A 14,530-nucleotide genomic window follows, 5' to 3' on the forward strand; every position below is an offset into this window, starting at 1 on the left:
AATATCAGTCTTGTGAAAATGGCCATGGTACTGAATAGTGAATGTATTTACATTGAAACATTTATGTCCATTGGCAGTACCAAAATCCTCCCAGAGGATACATATGGTTGATCAACCAATTTGTTTGGGAAACTGGATACAATTTCTGCAGTTCGGAGTGCATTGAAAGACACATTTGGAGGAATTGTGAGGTAGAAAATCTGGTCCAGGCCAGTTGTTTGGAAGTCCAAGATCTTTGTATCACTCAATGTTTGAACCATAAAATGATCAAATATATAAAATATAGCATGATGATGCCTTTTACTACAAGCAGGAAGCTTGACGGATTAGCAGAGATGTCCTAATGCATTGCTGTTGTGATGATGTTGATGCCATAATTTCTGTTTTAGGGATTGGTGGGATTACATGCAATCCCTCTCAGATTACCAGCCAAGCAGGCAGGAAGTCAGCAGTCATCCAACCAGGTATAGTCAGTGTTTTCAGTCCATTTGCCAGGCAGTCAGCCATTCAGAAGCAGTTATGTATCCATGAGCCAAGCTGATCAAGCATTCACTATGTAAATCCTTTCAATGAATAACAATGTCACTGGTAAAAATGTGTAAACTCTTCAGCCATACAGTAAGTCAGCCAGGCAGAGGCAGCACATTAGAGATATGATCTAATAGTAGTGTTGTGCCCGCATGCAATCTCAAAGCCCTAATAGTGGTTTGTAAAATGTAAGATTGTGTAACACTTTGGGATTAAAACATGGAGTTATCTCTTAGCGTTTCTGACCACTATCAACCACGTTTAAATCAAGACTCTGATAGCACCCTGCACCCATAAACAAACTTCCTTTAACAGTGAAAATGATGTGGACTGCAGTGTGAACTTCATCTGTGCTCCAGTATTGAGGAAATTACTGCATTTTTTTCTAGCCTTAAATGAAGAGCAATAGGACAGATGGCAGAGAAAAAGATGATGACATGCAGCCAATGGTCAATGGAACATTATTAAGTACTGTATCTACATCTAACTAAAGACTTTGGCTCTCCATTGACAAAAGGTGCTTTTGGGCTAGAGGAACTTTTTGAACTGTTGGAGAGAGTACTCTCTTTTTTTGTGTCCACACTGCCGGACCTGAGAACCATCATAGTTTTTAGAATTCAGTTTTTTGGGACTTTTTTGTTTTTAGCGCTTACAGTACTTCAGCGTCGATACTTTCCTGGGATAATAATAATAATAATAATAATAATAACTTACATTATCTTCAAAGCCACCAGACTACTTTGACAAAAATGTACCCCCGCAGCACACTGGAGTTGCTGATCAATCGTTGCCCCAATCATTTACTTTGTGTTATTGTGCGATAGTCTACCATGTGGTAGTTTGGATCGGAACTAACAACAAAAGTATAAAAACTATGGGAATATCCTAATAATACCTACAAATTCAATGCAATAAATACATCAACAAATACAAACTAACCATTTAATCTCTGCCTTAAAAAATTTAGCAAAACATGACCAAATTGACGGTTGCAGTTGTTTTACATGCAGAAGAGACGTTGCCAACTGCCGATCAGCTTTCATCATTTTAGCATTCCTATTTGGGGTGCTTATTCAAGAAAAAAAAGCCCGTGGCCAGTACATAGTTCTCGGGGAATTAAGGGTAGTTGCTCTCTAGGGGTCCCAACAACTGTTTGGTCAGAAAGCTCCTAATGATGAGCACAGATGACGTGATCAGTAGTGAGAGTAGGGAGCAGGTTGACGAGAATCTGAAGAGACGGAGGTATGCACTTGAGTAAAGATGAATGAAAGTCATTGGGAACAAAACAGAATCCATGTGACTGAATGAGAAGGAGGACAATGGTTAGGATGCAGAAGTTGAGGTGGCTAAATCGGGGGAGTTCACAGGGTGAGTTTAAATACTTGGGGTCAGCTGTTCAATGTAACGGGAAGTGTGGAAACGAGCTAAAGAGTGCAGGCAAGGTGGAGGGGGTGGAGTTGTGTCAAGAGAGATTTGTGACAGAAGAATATCATGAAGAGTAAAAGTGAAGCTCTACATGATGGTAGTGAGACCAGCTATGTTGAATACTTTGGAGGTGGCGGCACTAACGAAAAGTGATAGTTTAAGATGCTACGATTTTCGTTGGGAGTGACGAGGATACAGAATTGGCAATGACTATAATGTAGGGACAGCTCGGGTTAGATGTTTTGCAGACAAAGTGAGAGAGGTTTATGGCCAAGGTGGTTGGTGCAACAAAGAAAGATGTAGAGAACAGGATGACATGAAAACAGAACATCCACTGTGATGACCCTTAACAGGAACAGCTAAAATAGGAAGAAAGTAGAAGAAGACATACCGCTTACCAAGCCACTCATAAAGTTGGAATGTGTAATTTGATTGTCACAGTTAGAACTAAGGCAGTGAATTAAGATGTCATGCCTTGTGGTAATGCTTATAATTAAAGCCCTATGTGTAGTGTTTGAAAACCAACATTCCCTAAATGCTAAAATCACCCGAAACTAGCTGTGTCCACTCACCATGCTCTGGACGGGAATGCAACAAACTCCAGCTTGTGTCTACCTAGCAGAACTAAAGTATGAATGGAACCATGTTCTCCACGAAAGTCTGCATCGGAAACCATGAACTAGCCTCCAGAGCTTTCTTGTTGTTTTGAGAGAGAGTAAGGCTGCTTTTTTCAACTATCAAAGCTTGGACAAACCTCACACCTTGCTGACAACTAGCTGTTGAACACAGTGGAATAAGATTTAGCAGCTAAAGAACCAAATACCGACACAGAGCTTAAAAGAAGATTGAATATTGGACATAAATTCATCAAGTTACCAGAAAAAAACGATTCCTTATGAATGCTAATGTTGCTCTGTCAATACTGGATGTATAAGCCATTATTTTATATGCTTGTGGTTGTGTTTACAGCATGTTGTGCTGCTTTAAAACTAACACCATACAGGCAAAACGGTCCATACAGGCACCACAGTGCCACGGTGTGTCATAAGGTGCGCGTTAACTGTCGTGTGCCACAAGGCACAGCAGAGCAACACGTGAAGACCACCCACAGCATGGAAAAACAATATGATGGATAAGTTGCCTTATCCTTGTACTAACGGCATTGTGGGTCGTACAACTCATTTCTAGATGTCAATGACTCGTCTATCCTCATCCACTGTGAGACAGCAACAGAAAGAGGTGAACAAGTTGAGCTGCCCCGGAGCAGAGTACAAGATGAACTGTTGCGGGAGCCGCCAAGTACAAAAAACCTTTTCCCTTGGGGGGACGGGGGGTTCAGGTACGCCAGCACCGGAAATGGAGCAGGACAGCGGTGTGAAGGACTGCTGCTCGTCCAGCGTGCAGTAGTGTGGGGGTTTAAACAAAAAATAATGGGGTCGGCTGTTTTGCTGCGCGTCATGCAGCGCCTCTTTGTTTTGGCCTTAAGTGTCAAATATATTCATTAGTGGAGCTTTAAAGCTCAAGTCTGAAAAGTGTTGGTCCGTACGTTTTGCAACATGTTTTTGAAGTGTTACTCAGACATTGAACTTAAGTGTTTTAACATCAACTACATTTTATTGTTCAACCACTGGGCTCTTTACCTTCCACCTTTTCTAAATATTTACAAAAATACTCTCGATGCACTGCAAATTATAATTGTGCTGTTACGGTCATGTGGTGACAATCTTATTCTGTAGGTGTGTGTTAGAAATTAACAATTTCTCTGTTAATATAGTAGTCTCACCCCAGCCTTGCAAATTAAAACCAAGTGGGTTCACTTTTTATTCATGCGATATTGTCTTTCCCCTTTGATTGTGTGATGATTGTTAAGTCAGGGTGACACTGGGCTGATGAGAATATGGTCGTGAACGTGTTGCACCATTCACTCTTTAGAATTCTTCAACTTTCCGCACACTTGATGAGCAATAGTCATTTTCACTCATTATTGATAACCTCGAACAACAATGTAAACCGTGAGCTGGAAGCCATTTGTATTGCCACTTTGGAAACAAAGAGCCTTGAAATCACTGCAAACATTTATTATGTCTGGTTAAATAAATAAGTCACTGAAAGAGAAGTGATTGTTTGCAGGACGATGCCCCGACAAGATGGCACATAGTATCAAGTAAACAGTGAGTAACAATTATTCTTAAGTTATGTGTCTTTTGGATACATTATTTCTATTCAAATGAGGATGTGGGCCTGTTAAATAGTCTGATCTTGAACCAGCTCCTGTTTTAACTGTGATTACTGTGGTGATACCACCTTTGTGAAAATGAAAGGCCTGTAGTAAACTCACTAACACAGTATTCCTGCTTTATATGACAGACCTTGGCATTAACGGAAAACTCTTCACTCACTCATCCCAACATTAGCTGAGCTGTTAATGGGACAGCAGCGGGTCAGTGAGGGCAGTCAGATTAGTTCATGACGTGGCTTTAACAATGGTGCCTTCAATCGGTATATCACAGAGAAATACTCCCATGTATGAACCATTTTTGAGTTGGTGCTCTATTAGATGTGAAAGGTAACTGCTGTGCTTAAACATCAATTAATACACATCATCGTGACAACTGGCTAAGAAATCTATCAGATTATAATTTAATATGCGCACTGGTACAGTGGTTGATTACCCCTTTGACAGGTGCCGAATGAATGTATACACCAATCGTCACAGTTTGCATATGTCTAGTGTTTGTGACCAGTCAACCATAAATACTTATTTTAATCAAAGTTTAGTTGCTCCATCGACTGGCGATGATGTGAGTGCTCACCATGGATTTATTAAAAAGAACTGGACACTGGATTACTTGATGGTGCGCCATTCGTTCTAATTAAAGTAGCTCAGTGGCGCGTATGCTGAAATGGTTTCCAAGAAGCGTCCTTGAGGTCCCAGAAGTTGTGCATGTTTCTGTACTTTTTTTTTGGCTCAGAGTATGTGCATTAGTGTCCTTCTTCTGTAATGCTCAGAAAAATGCATCCACTGTTTTACAGACGCTCTTTTTCCAATGATTGTGTGGAAGAAATGATTCTTAAACGTTACTTATGTAGGCAAACCCAAACTGTGATCTCATTCTTACCCTAACCAAATGGTTTCGGTTCCTTAATCTACCCAAACTGCGACCATGTCACATGCAACCCAAAACATCATCTTTTCCTCGACCGAGCCACGTGGTTTTGGTGCCTCAACCTTATGCCCCTTCTATGTATGTCTGAGAGGCCAGCAGGCTTTCTTGGACTGTCCCGTGATGTATACGCAGGCCAGTAGAAACAGAAAAAAAAAACATACTCATCTTACAATTTGTGAGCCGCTATTGTGAAACCAATATGTTTTGTGCTGTGAACCAGCGTAGCTAGGTTTGTTTTTTGTGTTTTAATTTCAACCAAGATAAATATTTTAAGTGATATTTCAAATTTAAACAATACAAAACCAAACAAATACATCAGAGTACCATAATGATTTCAAAGTATTCTTTGGACTGACCTGATTGTATAGAAGAGGAGCAGTGAGTGGATCAAACAGAAACTTCAGAGGAGACAACAAAGGTCATTCTCTCCTGCAGAGGGAGGAGAGGGAGGAGGGTGAGATTCAGATCAGACCTGACATTATGTGGTACAGTAGAGCCAGGTAGGACAGGGACCACTGTGTCTCTGTCTCATCTTCAGGGTCCTCTTCCTGAGCACTTCCATCAGTGTGCATTCATGACTCCAAACAAGCAAAGGTCATATCTATCCTGCTGATCGTAGAGGCTGCGATTAGACCTGACATCAGACGGTACAGTGGAATGAAGGAAGGAAAATAACCAAATGTGTCCTCTATCGGCTATCTTTAATGCTTTAAAATGTGTACAGAGTGCACAAAATGGCAGCAGAACTTCATCATTTAAGCTCGGGGTGCTGAGTAGGATCACAGTTCATCTGATTACGATTCTCGGGCAAGTTTTGGTCAATAAAATGGCATTTGTCATATCATGGTTTCCAAATTCAGAATTTTTGTTTTATAAATACATGCTTTACTGCCATATCTGATAACTATAGATAGATTCTTTAACAGTTGACTCTTGAAGTTATTGAGTGCATGAAAGAGCATACAGGAGTTTTAACAAAGACATGTATGTGAATTCAAGCCAGTTCAGTGTTTATGTTACTGCCTATAGCAGCAACATTTTGAAAGTCTACAATACAATTATTTTTTCATGCAGCTGCTAGAATCAATGATCAAATCAGCTGGAAAGATGGGTTTCAGATATTTCAGCCGATGCTGTCACCCTTTCTATTTATCAGTCCCAAATGCGGCTATTTTCTCAGAAAGATAAAATATAAAAATTACAAGCACATGCCTTGAACATTTTAAAGAAATTATCTTAATGAAGAAAAGATAAAACATACCAGATTTAAAGTTCTCAAACAAACCATTCCACACATTTTGAGCTGGCAAAATATTTGTAGTAAAAAGAAAAAGGATGCGATTTGAAATGAGTAGGCTTCCTTTTAATGCCTATCCTTCTTCTCCTCCTTCTTCATTTTGTGGGCGGAGCATTAGCGCCACCAACTGTCTCGGCAGCTCAGTCAATGTGACGTTTCTTTCGCTTCGCATAGGATTGTGGGTCAGAATAGCTCGAGTAAACATGCTGGTCTGCATACTGCAAAATACGACTGGATGTAGTAGAACATCCTGGTACTTTTGTTAGCCTACATTTAACATACTAAGTATTTGGACATGCTAAATCTTTTTTTTGGCATACTAGATACTATGGTAGTACGGATATTCGAACGCAGGGTCAGTTCATTATCATGGAGGACTAAAAAAGCCACAAAATAGTCACACTTGAGTAGCTGGAATTAAAGCATTTTTTTCATGTCTCAAAAGGATCAATTATCAAAACAGATGGTGATTCATTTTCTATTGATCAACTAATCAATTAAATGAACAATCATTGCACCTCTACTTCCACCTCTATAAGCCTGAAACCAGTGTTTTGTAAAGCCTTTTGTGGCTCCAGAAGGAGGTCTGATAAATAGCCTCAAGTAATATCACTGGAGTCAGCATCAATTGGGTTTGAAATTTGACCTCCTTGAAAAAACATGATAGAGCAGCTTTGCTTGTAAAATGTACAACGTTGTAATGCCCCTACACCCAAAAGCAGATTCTCTGACATCAGGCTACATTAGCCGTTATTAGCATTTCACAAACAAATCTCTGACTTGGAAGGTTGCATTGTGGGTAATGCAGGCATCAGGTTTTGATGAGTAAAATAACATATTTAAGATATACCAGAAACAGAACCACAGCACTAATTGGTTCATAAACACAAAAGAAAGAAAGATCTGGAAAATGTAATAATGTACAAAGCTAGAGGAAGTGAAGCGAAGAAAAGATACAGCATCAGTTATCCTGGATTCATTACAGTTCTCAGTTGATCTCCACCGTTTGATCTCTTTCTTGTTTTTTTATGATTTTTGCCCATCTCATCTCATCTCATCTCATCTCATCATCTCATCTCATCTTATCTCATCTCATCATCTCATCTCATCTTATCTCATCATCTCATCTCATCTCATCTCATCTCATCTCATCTCATCTCATCTCATCTCATCTCATCATCTCATCTCATCTTATCTCATCATCTCATCTCATCTCATCTCATCTCATCTCATCTCATCTCATCTCATCTCATCTCATCTCATCATCTTATCTCATCATCTCATCTCATCTCATCTCATCTCATCTCATCTCATCATCTCATCTCATCTCATCTCATCTCATCTCATCTCATCTCATCTCATCTCATCTCATCTCATCTCATCATCTCATCTCATCTTATCATCTCATCTCATCTCATCTCATCTCATCTCATCATCTCATCTCATCTTATCTCATCATCTCATCTCATCTCATCTCATCTCATCTCATCTCATCTCATCTCATCTCATCTCATCTCATCATCTTATCTCATCATCTCATCTCATCTTATCTCATCTCATCTCATCTCATCTCATCTCATCTCATCTCATCTCATCTCATCTCATCTCATCATCTCATCTCATCTTATCTCATCATCTCATCTCATCTCATCTCATCTCATCTCATCTCATCTCATCTCATCTTATCTCATCATCTCATCTCATCTCATCTCATCTCATCTCATCTCATCTCATCTCATCATCTCATCTCATCATCTCATCTCATCTCATCTCATCTCATCTCATCTCATCTCATCTCATCTCATCTCATCTTATCTCATCATCTCATCTCATCTCATCTCATCTCATCTCATCATCTCATCTCATCATCTCATCTCATCTCATCTCATCTCATCATCTCATCTCATCTCATCTCATCTTATCCTGTGGTCTTTCTTTTTTTGATGACCATGAAAATACACACATGTAAGCTCAAACACAACACACAATCACATTTGACAGATTTGCACAGTTAGTTATCTGCACCTTTCTCTCATGTACGGTTGATACTGTAAGTGTGGGTGCATGTGTGTGTGTGTGTGTGTGTGTGTGTGTGTGTGTGTGTGTGTGTGTGTGTGTGTGTGTGTGTGTGTGTGTGTGTGTGTGTGTGTGTGGATAGGTTGACACAGTGGGTTGTCAGCAGCAATCTAAACTGCTGCTCATCAGAGACACACTGTGCATGTATGTGTGTGGGTGTGTCGGAGTTTGTGCCCATCAAGAAGGAGACAGCGAGGAGCTGCTGAGTCACCATGGCGACTGGCTGGGCAGCCATGACGGTTTGTTTTTTTAACACGTTGGCATGAATCTGAAAAGTGGGAAGTGCTTCTAAGCCAGAGTCTGAGCAGTGTGTTTTGATTATTACCCCTGCGTACTTGATGTTTAAAGTTCCCCTTCATTCCAAACTGTTTTTCTTCATGTTACTACAGTTCACTTATTTAGCTTCACTGTGTAAAATAAAAGGAGGAGGGACGTTTCCCTGCGCACAGTGAAATTCTGACTTACAGGGGCGATCTTCTGAGCCTGATTTGTCACACATCACAAACAGTCTCAAAACCAAAACTGATCCAGTTTGACTTACACATGGACACTTTAAAATGTGAGTGTATGTGCATTGGAGGTTTACAAAATGTATAATGAGTGGATTTCATTTTAAGGATGTTTACAAGGAAAAACCATATCAGACAAATTCTTATTTATATAGTATTTATTTTATAAAAATCTTAAGAGATGTCTAGAGGGGACCCTTAGTCAATGATAGGGATTCTTTTCTCATGTCACCACTATTGTGATTTAAACCCTCACACTACTTCTCTGAAGGTATCTGTGTTAAAGCACGTTTTTATTAACAACATAGAAAGAGACATTAAAAGGAGAAAAGCAGAAAATGAATTTTTCAGCATGATGTAACCTTATTTATACAACAAGTAGTTCTGACCCAGAGATCTGACTGGTCAACTGTACACCTGCTCAAATCGCCATAAAGCACCCAAACCGTAACACCACAGATGAACAAATTTAAAAACCTAGCGGCGGCGAGCTTGACCGGTTATGTTTTAACACGACACAGTGCTAAAATTTAAAAAATACATCAGATATCGATTGAAAAAAGATATCGATGGGATATCTTTTTTCATTGGATATCTTACTTACAACAAGACTGAGTGAGCTGAGCGGTTTAGTGTTTCTATATGCTGTAGTTATTCAGTTTCAGAAATCATCTCTAGAAAGCAATAAAACCAACTAGATATTGTCTCTGTTGCTACGTCGTTACCAAGGGTTGGCTTACTTCCTGGAGTGGTGAACATTGTATATATTACATTTGCTTCTACTGACACGACTGATTGTCTTCCAGGTGTTAGTTATACCCCATGTATTGCCATGGAAACAGAGATCACACTGACAAAAAGTTTTGTATTTTGAGAGCAGATTGCCCCACAATATGAACATATTTAGATAATATATTTTATTTAGATGGTTACTTGTTGTATAATCGCAATATTACACTCGAGGATGTGCTTAAACGTGATTATTGGCATGACAGGGATGCGGGACTGAGGCGCTTAAAGCACACCTACAAGTGTAATATTGCTTAATTCAACTGACATGACTGTCGCTTTCAGAGCCAACATTTTTGACCGTCCAGATTGAGAGCTCCTGAGTAAATTAGGATACTCATTTAGGATACTCCCTTTGTGTCTCAGGGCCTTGTCATCGTAGATGTTGACAAACACATTGAGAGGAGCCACCTATCACTTTCAGAAGTATTCTTGTTTTCCATTTAACCACACAGAGACAACAAACAAAAGTAGTTTCTCCTAGGACTATGTCTTAAAACTACTTGAACAATTTGACATTTATTTCCTGTATATATGGAAATAAAGTCTGACAAGTGTGAGTGTAGATAATATATTTTATTCAGGTTTTTTAGATTTTGGTAGAGCAGCAATAACAGTGGATTTATAATTGCATGCAATGCATTTTAAAACGGCTTTGATCTGTTTTCAGTTATACTTAATTCCCAGTTTCAATGCTCAAGAGTTTTTGCCTGTCTCAAGTAACTTGATCGTTTTTTTAACATAAAGTCTGTTGTTTTGGTAAATTTCATTGCGTTCTCAGGCACATCTCACCTTCACAAACAGCTTTTTATTTGCCAAATAGTTTTTGCTTCATTCTAAAGCAGATGGCCTGAATGTTGCTCAGATATTAGTCAAATTGTTGTGGGATGGTATATTCTGTAGAGATTTGATTAAGTGACTAATTACTGTCACTTGTACATTGCTACAGTACCTTGTATTTTTGTATCTAGCAAGTTTTCCATCAAATGTGGGGTGAATTTTAAGTACATTTTGAGAAAATTGGCGAAAGACGGTGCAAATTAAAGCCTGTTTCCATCTGCTATTGTTATAAAAGTGTTTGGGGATAGTTTGGCATGTTGGTGCTACTTCTCTAGTCAGGTGCCATTAAATCACTACAGAAGCATAGGGCACAACTTGATATTGAAAGAGCACCAGTCAAACCTTAAACCATAAAAATAATCTAGAAAGCATGATTGAAAAACAGCACTTACATTTATTTTCATGTATAACTCTGAGTGCGGTCATAACTTTTTCATCGCTTCACACAGATCAAATGTTTTCATCTCTGTCACGTTTTGCTTTTATCGATTAGCCAAGTTTAAAAACATGTTTTGCGACAGTTTAAATCTAGCAAAAAATAAACTGTAACATCTAAAGGTCCAAAATATAAAGCAGAATGTGTAGTTAAAAAGAAACATGAATTGGTATAATAGTTACAAATGTAACTTGTGACAACATGTTTTGTAAACCAACCAAATATGTATTAATGGAGATGATTATTTATTGCATTTTCAGCTGCCAACAAGCACCATGAATACAGGACGGAGTAGCTCCCCAGGGCCACTAACCTCTCCATTCACTGCTGTTACATCATTAGCACAGACTTAGATATGTTTCTGTGAGTCATCATGGAGCTGAACTGACCTGCGGCTCAGCTGCAAAGCCGGCTGTTTTCTGTTGTCTGGTGGGATGATATGTTGACTTGCTCTGTGTGGTAAAATCTCCTACAGATCCAGTCCAACTTTGTAATTCTCATTTTTTTGTTACAGAGTGGATGTTCACAGGTTGTTTAATTAACTCCACGTTCACAGTAACTGATAGTGTTGTCCTGGTCATGAGCCCATTTCTCCTGCTTGTATGCATAAACTCCTTTATTAGTCTAAAGATGGTACATGGTAAATTATATAGTGCTTTTTCACCATAGACATCTCAAAAACTTTCACACCTTGTCTCTTAATTACCCATTCACACACATATTCAAACACCAAATATGACGAGGCACCATACAAGCTGCTTGTCTGCCATCCTCGCTCCAAAGATCAGTAGTGAAGAAACAGCGATCACATCACCTCATGACTGGAGGCAGTATCTTTCTAATATAACTAGCCAACATTTAACTAGAAAGCCAGTATCTTAACTGATGTTATGCTGTTAGTCTGACTCGATGTTGGTATAAACCTGCCTTTGGACAACTATTTCAGTTGACTTACTCCTTCTGTCCTGATACCTGCGTGGTATCATTTTCAAAATCTCTGTTGCTGAGAAACAAAACAAAAAAACCTCCAAACTAAAAATGGCAAGGTTTGATCATACAGCAGGCTATGTGAGACAATGTGGACCAGCAGTCTGATATGGGTGGCTATTTTAATAGCAGTAGACAGTAATGCACACAGTAGCATATGTATAGGACAAACCTGCAAATATAGAACCACATTCAGATGAAATACAGTAAATATAGCACTTAATGATAGTGATTAGAATTGATCAATACAATCGTGTGACTGCTTTAGGCGTTAACTGCAAAAACAAAACAAAACAATTGTAGGCGGCACAAAAAAGCTGATAGCTACTTTGTGCTCTTAGTTCAACATGTTAAATTGATGTGTCAAATATACCCCATTTACTCCTTGTATTATCTTTATCAGCATACATTATCTGGCTCATGATCCATGGCAGAGGGTGGCGAACTTGTCTAGACAGGGCCTTGCCAGATCAGGAAGCAAAGGTACAGGCAGACATTTCTAAATGCTGCTGTTGCTTCCAATGTAGCTTTTTCCCGGCTTGCTCAAGCTCGCAGGAAGAAGTGAAGTCTGGTCACCTTTCAATTTGCCAACTGATCTGATCCCTTTGCATTCTGCATGGATTTACACCTTGCAATAAATTGCATTTTCCCTTATCATGATAAGTTACCAGGATACAGAGTCCATGTTAATACCAGGTGTAAATGGTGTCATGATGTCTGGTATATTCTGTCCAATGGCCCACACCTTCAGGTCAGTTGGGTGTTATCTCTTTGCGCAAATCAAGTTTGCGAAGATCTTCTTTGAGGTGAGCAATGCTTCTGTTTGCTTCCTGGAGTTAACGGCAGACGTTGCATGGCATTGTTAATTCCGCTTGTGAATCAGATACTCAAAAATTAGATCCGACAACAGTCCCGTAAGCTTAAAAAAATGTCAGCGGAAAGTGTTTGGCGCAGTAATAATCCAAACGCAAAGTAATATGTATAGGAAGGAAATAGCATATAGTAACCTATGTTCAAGAGGAGAGAGAGTTAGCAGGCCGGACAACAAGAATGCCGGTAAAGTTCGAGTTATGAAGTCTGAGTCTGAGTTTATAGTGGTATATATATATTACAATAGTCTCTAATTCTACTATATGAGCTTTAATAAACAAAATATTTTTAGTCTGTATAGTATAGTATAGTATAGCATAGCATAGTATAATATAGTATAGTAGTTTAATTTAAGTGTTTGTCTGTCTGTGCTCATACTGACACTGAAATATCATCTATCACATCTCTGTTGTATTAAGATGGTACAGTAAAGGGTTTGATTTCCTGCCAATCTGTGGCCTTTGTGTGTGTGATTGTGTAAGAACGGTTAGTGGTTAGGAGGATGAAATGATTACGCAGCAGACGGTCGGGTTCAGCGAGGGAAAGGTGGCGGATGCTGGAGCAGGGGATTGTGGGTACAAAGACCGTTTTTAATCCCTCAGAAGGCAACAGCTATCTCATCCAACAACTCCTCATTATCGTCATCATCATCCCTCTGTTTTTTCCTGTCTTTTTCACATACACACAATACACATACAGCTTTTTTACTGAGCACTATCCTAATACACTGGTATATCACACTACAAGTTGAGTCTGAATGCGTGAAACCAGGACGTTTCGCCCCTCAGAAACGGGACTGTCATTTAAAACACCTCTAAGCTTATTGTTTCATTGCCATATGCTTCCTGAAGCATTTTAAAGGTCTCCGTTGCCGATTTCCAGAGTTTGATATACGCCTATTGGTCATGTCCACGGAGAAATCAGGGCGGGCACAGACCAGTACTCACAAAAACTCATGACCCTGGTCGGGATTTTGATCAAGTTAAGACATTTTTAACACTTATTATGGTTATACCGTCCACCTACATTGTGTAGTCACGGTGCCGTTCATCGTTCGCTGATAACAAGAGCAGTTTCTGAACTTATTGTTCTTCCCTTGTAGTTCCAAAACAGACCAGAAAGCCGTTTTGAGCTGACCAGAGCTGCAGAGTTAGGTGATAATTCTCACTCGATTTATCACTTTCAACAAATTATTTTACATTACACAACCCACATTACAAATTTACACATTGGTAACATATGTATACATCTATTGAATATTGATTAGTGCAGCCTCAGCCTTGAATTATGGAAAATGCAGTCAAAATCAAAGATACTAACAAAAAATGTACTATTGGAATGGAGTAACAGAAAACCAATAAGTGTAAATCGGAAGGTTAAAGAGGTAGAAATCCAAAGTGAGAGTGGATGTTGTGTGAGCTGTCCACTGTACTGTGTCCTTCCCCTTAAACAATGGCCTACAGTTCTACTGAAGGCCTGCTGACACTCTACTGTATGTCCTCATCCTGGCTAGTGGCCACAGTGTGTGTGCGTGTGCTTGGTACAGTTGCAAGACAATGACAGCTTGTTTGCCGGGAGTGTGGATGGAGGGATAAACAGAAACAGA

General features: G+C 39.3%; 1 protein-coding gene across 5 annotated transcripts in view; it reads left to right on the top strand.

Moving 5' to 3' along the window:
- Positions 1-14,530, top strand: part of map4l (microtubule associated protein 4 like) — a 114,807-nt gene that overhangs the window by 6,455 nt on the left and 93,822 nt on the right. For 4 of the 5 annotated variants that reach the window (XM_069709783.1, XM_069709785.1, XM_069709786.1 and 1 more), the window contains exon 2: positions 390-464. The exons of the other annotated variant lie outside the window; for it this stretch is intronic. In XM_069709783.1, coding sequence (XP_069565884.1) covers positions 406-464 — 59 coding nt within the window. In that variant the 5' untranslated portion in view covers positions 390-405. The remainder of the gene's footprint in view (positions 1-389; positions 465-14,530) is intronic. 5 annotated transcript variants of the gene reach the window in all.

Source organism: Brachyistius frenatus, unplaced genomic scaffold (assembly GCF_029030835.1).
Source record: "Brachyistius frenatus isolate BFR_SWC_R1_liver_20210118 unplaced genomic scaffold, ASM2903083v1 Contig_85, whole genome shotgun sequence".
Taxonomy (NCBI): Eukaryota; Metazoa; Chordata; class Actinopteri; family Embiotocidae; genus Brachyistius; species Brachyistius frenatus.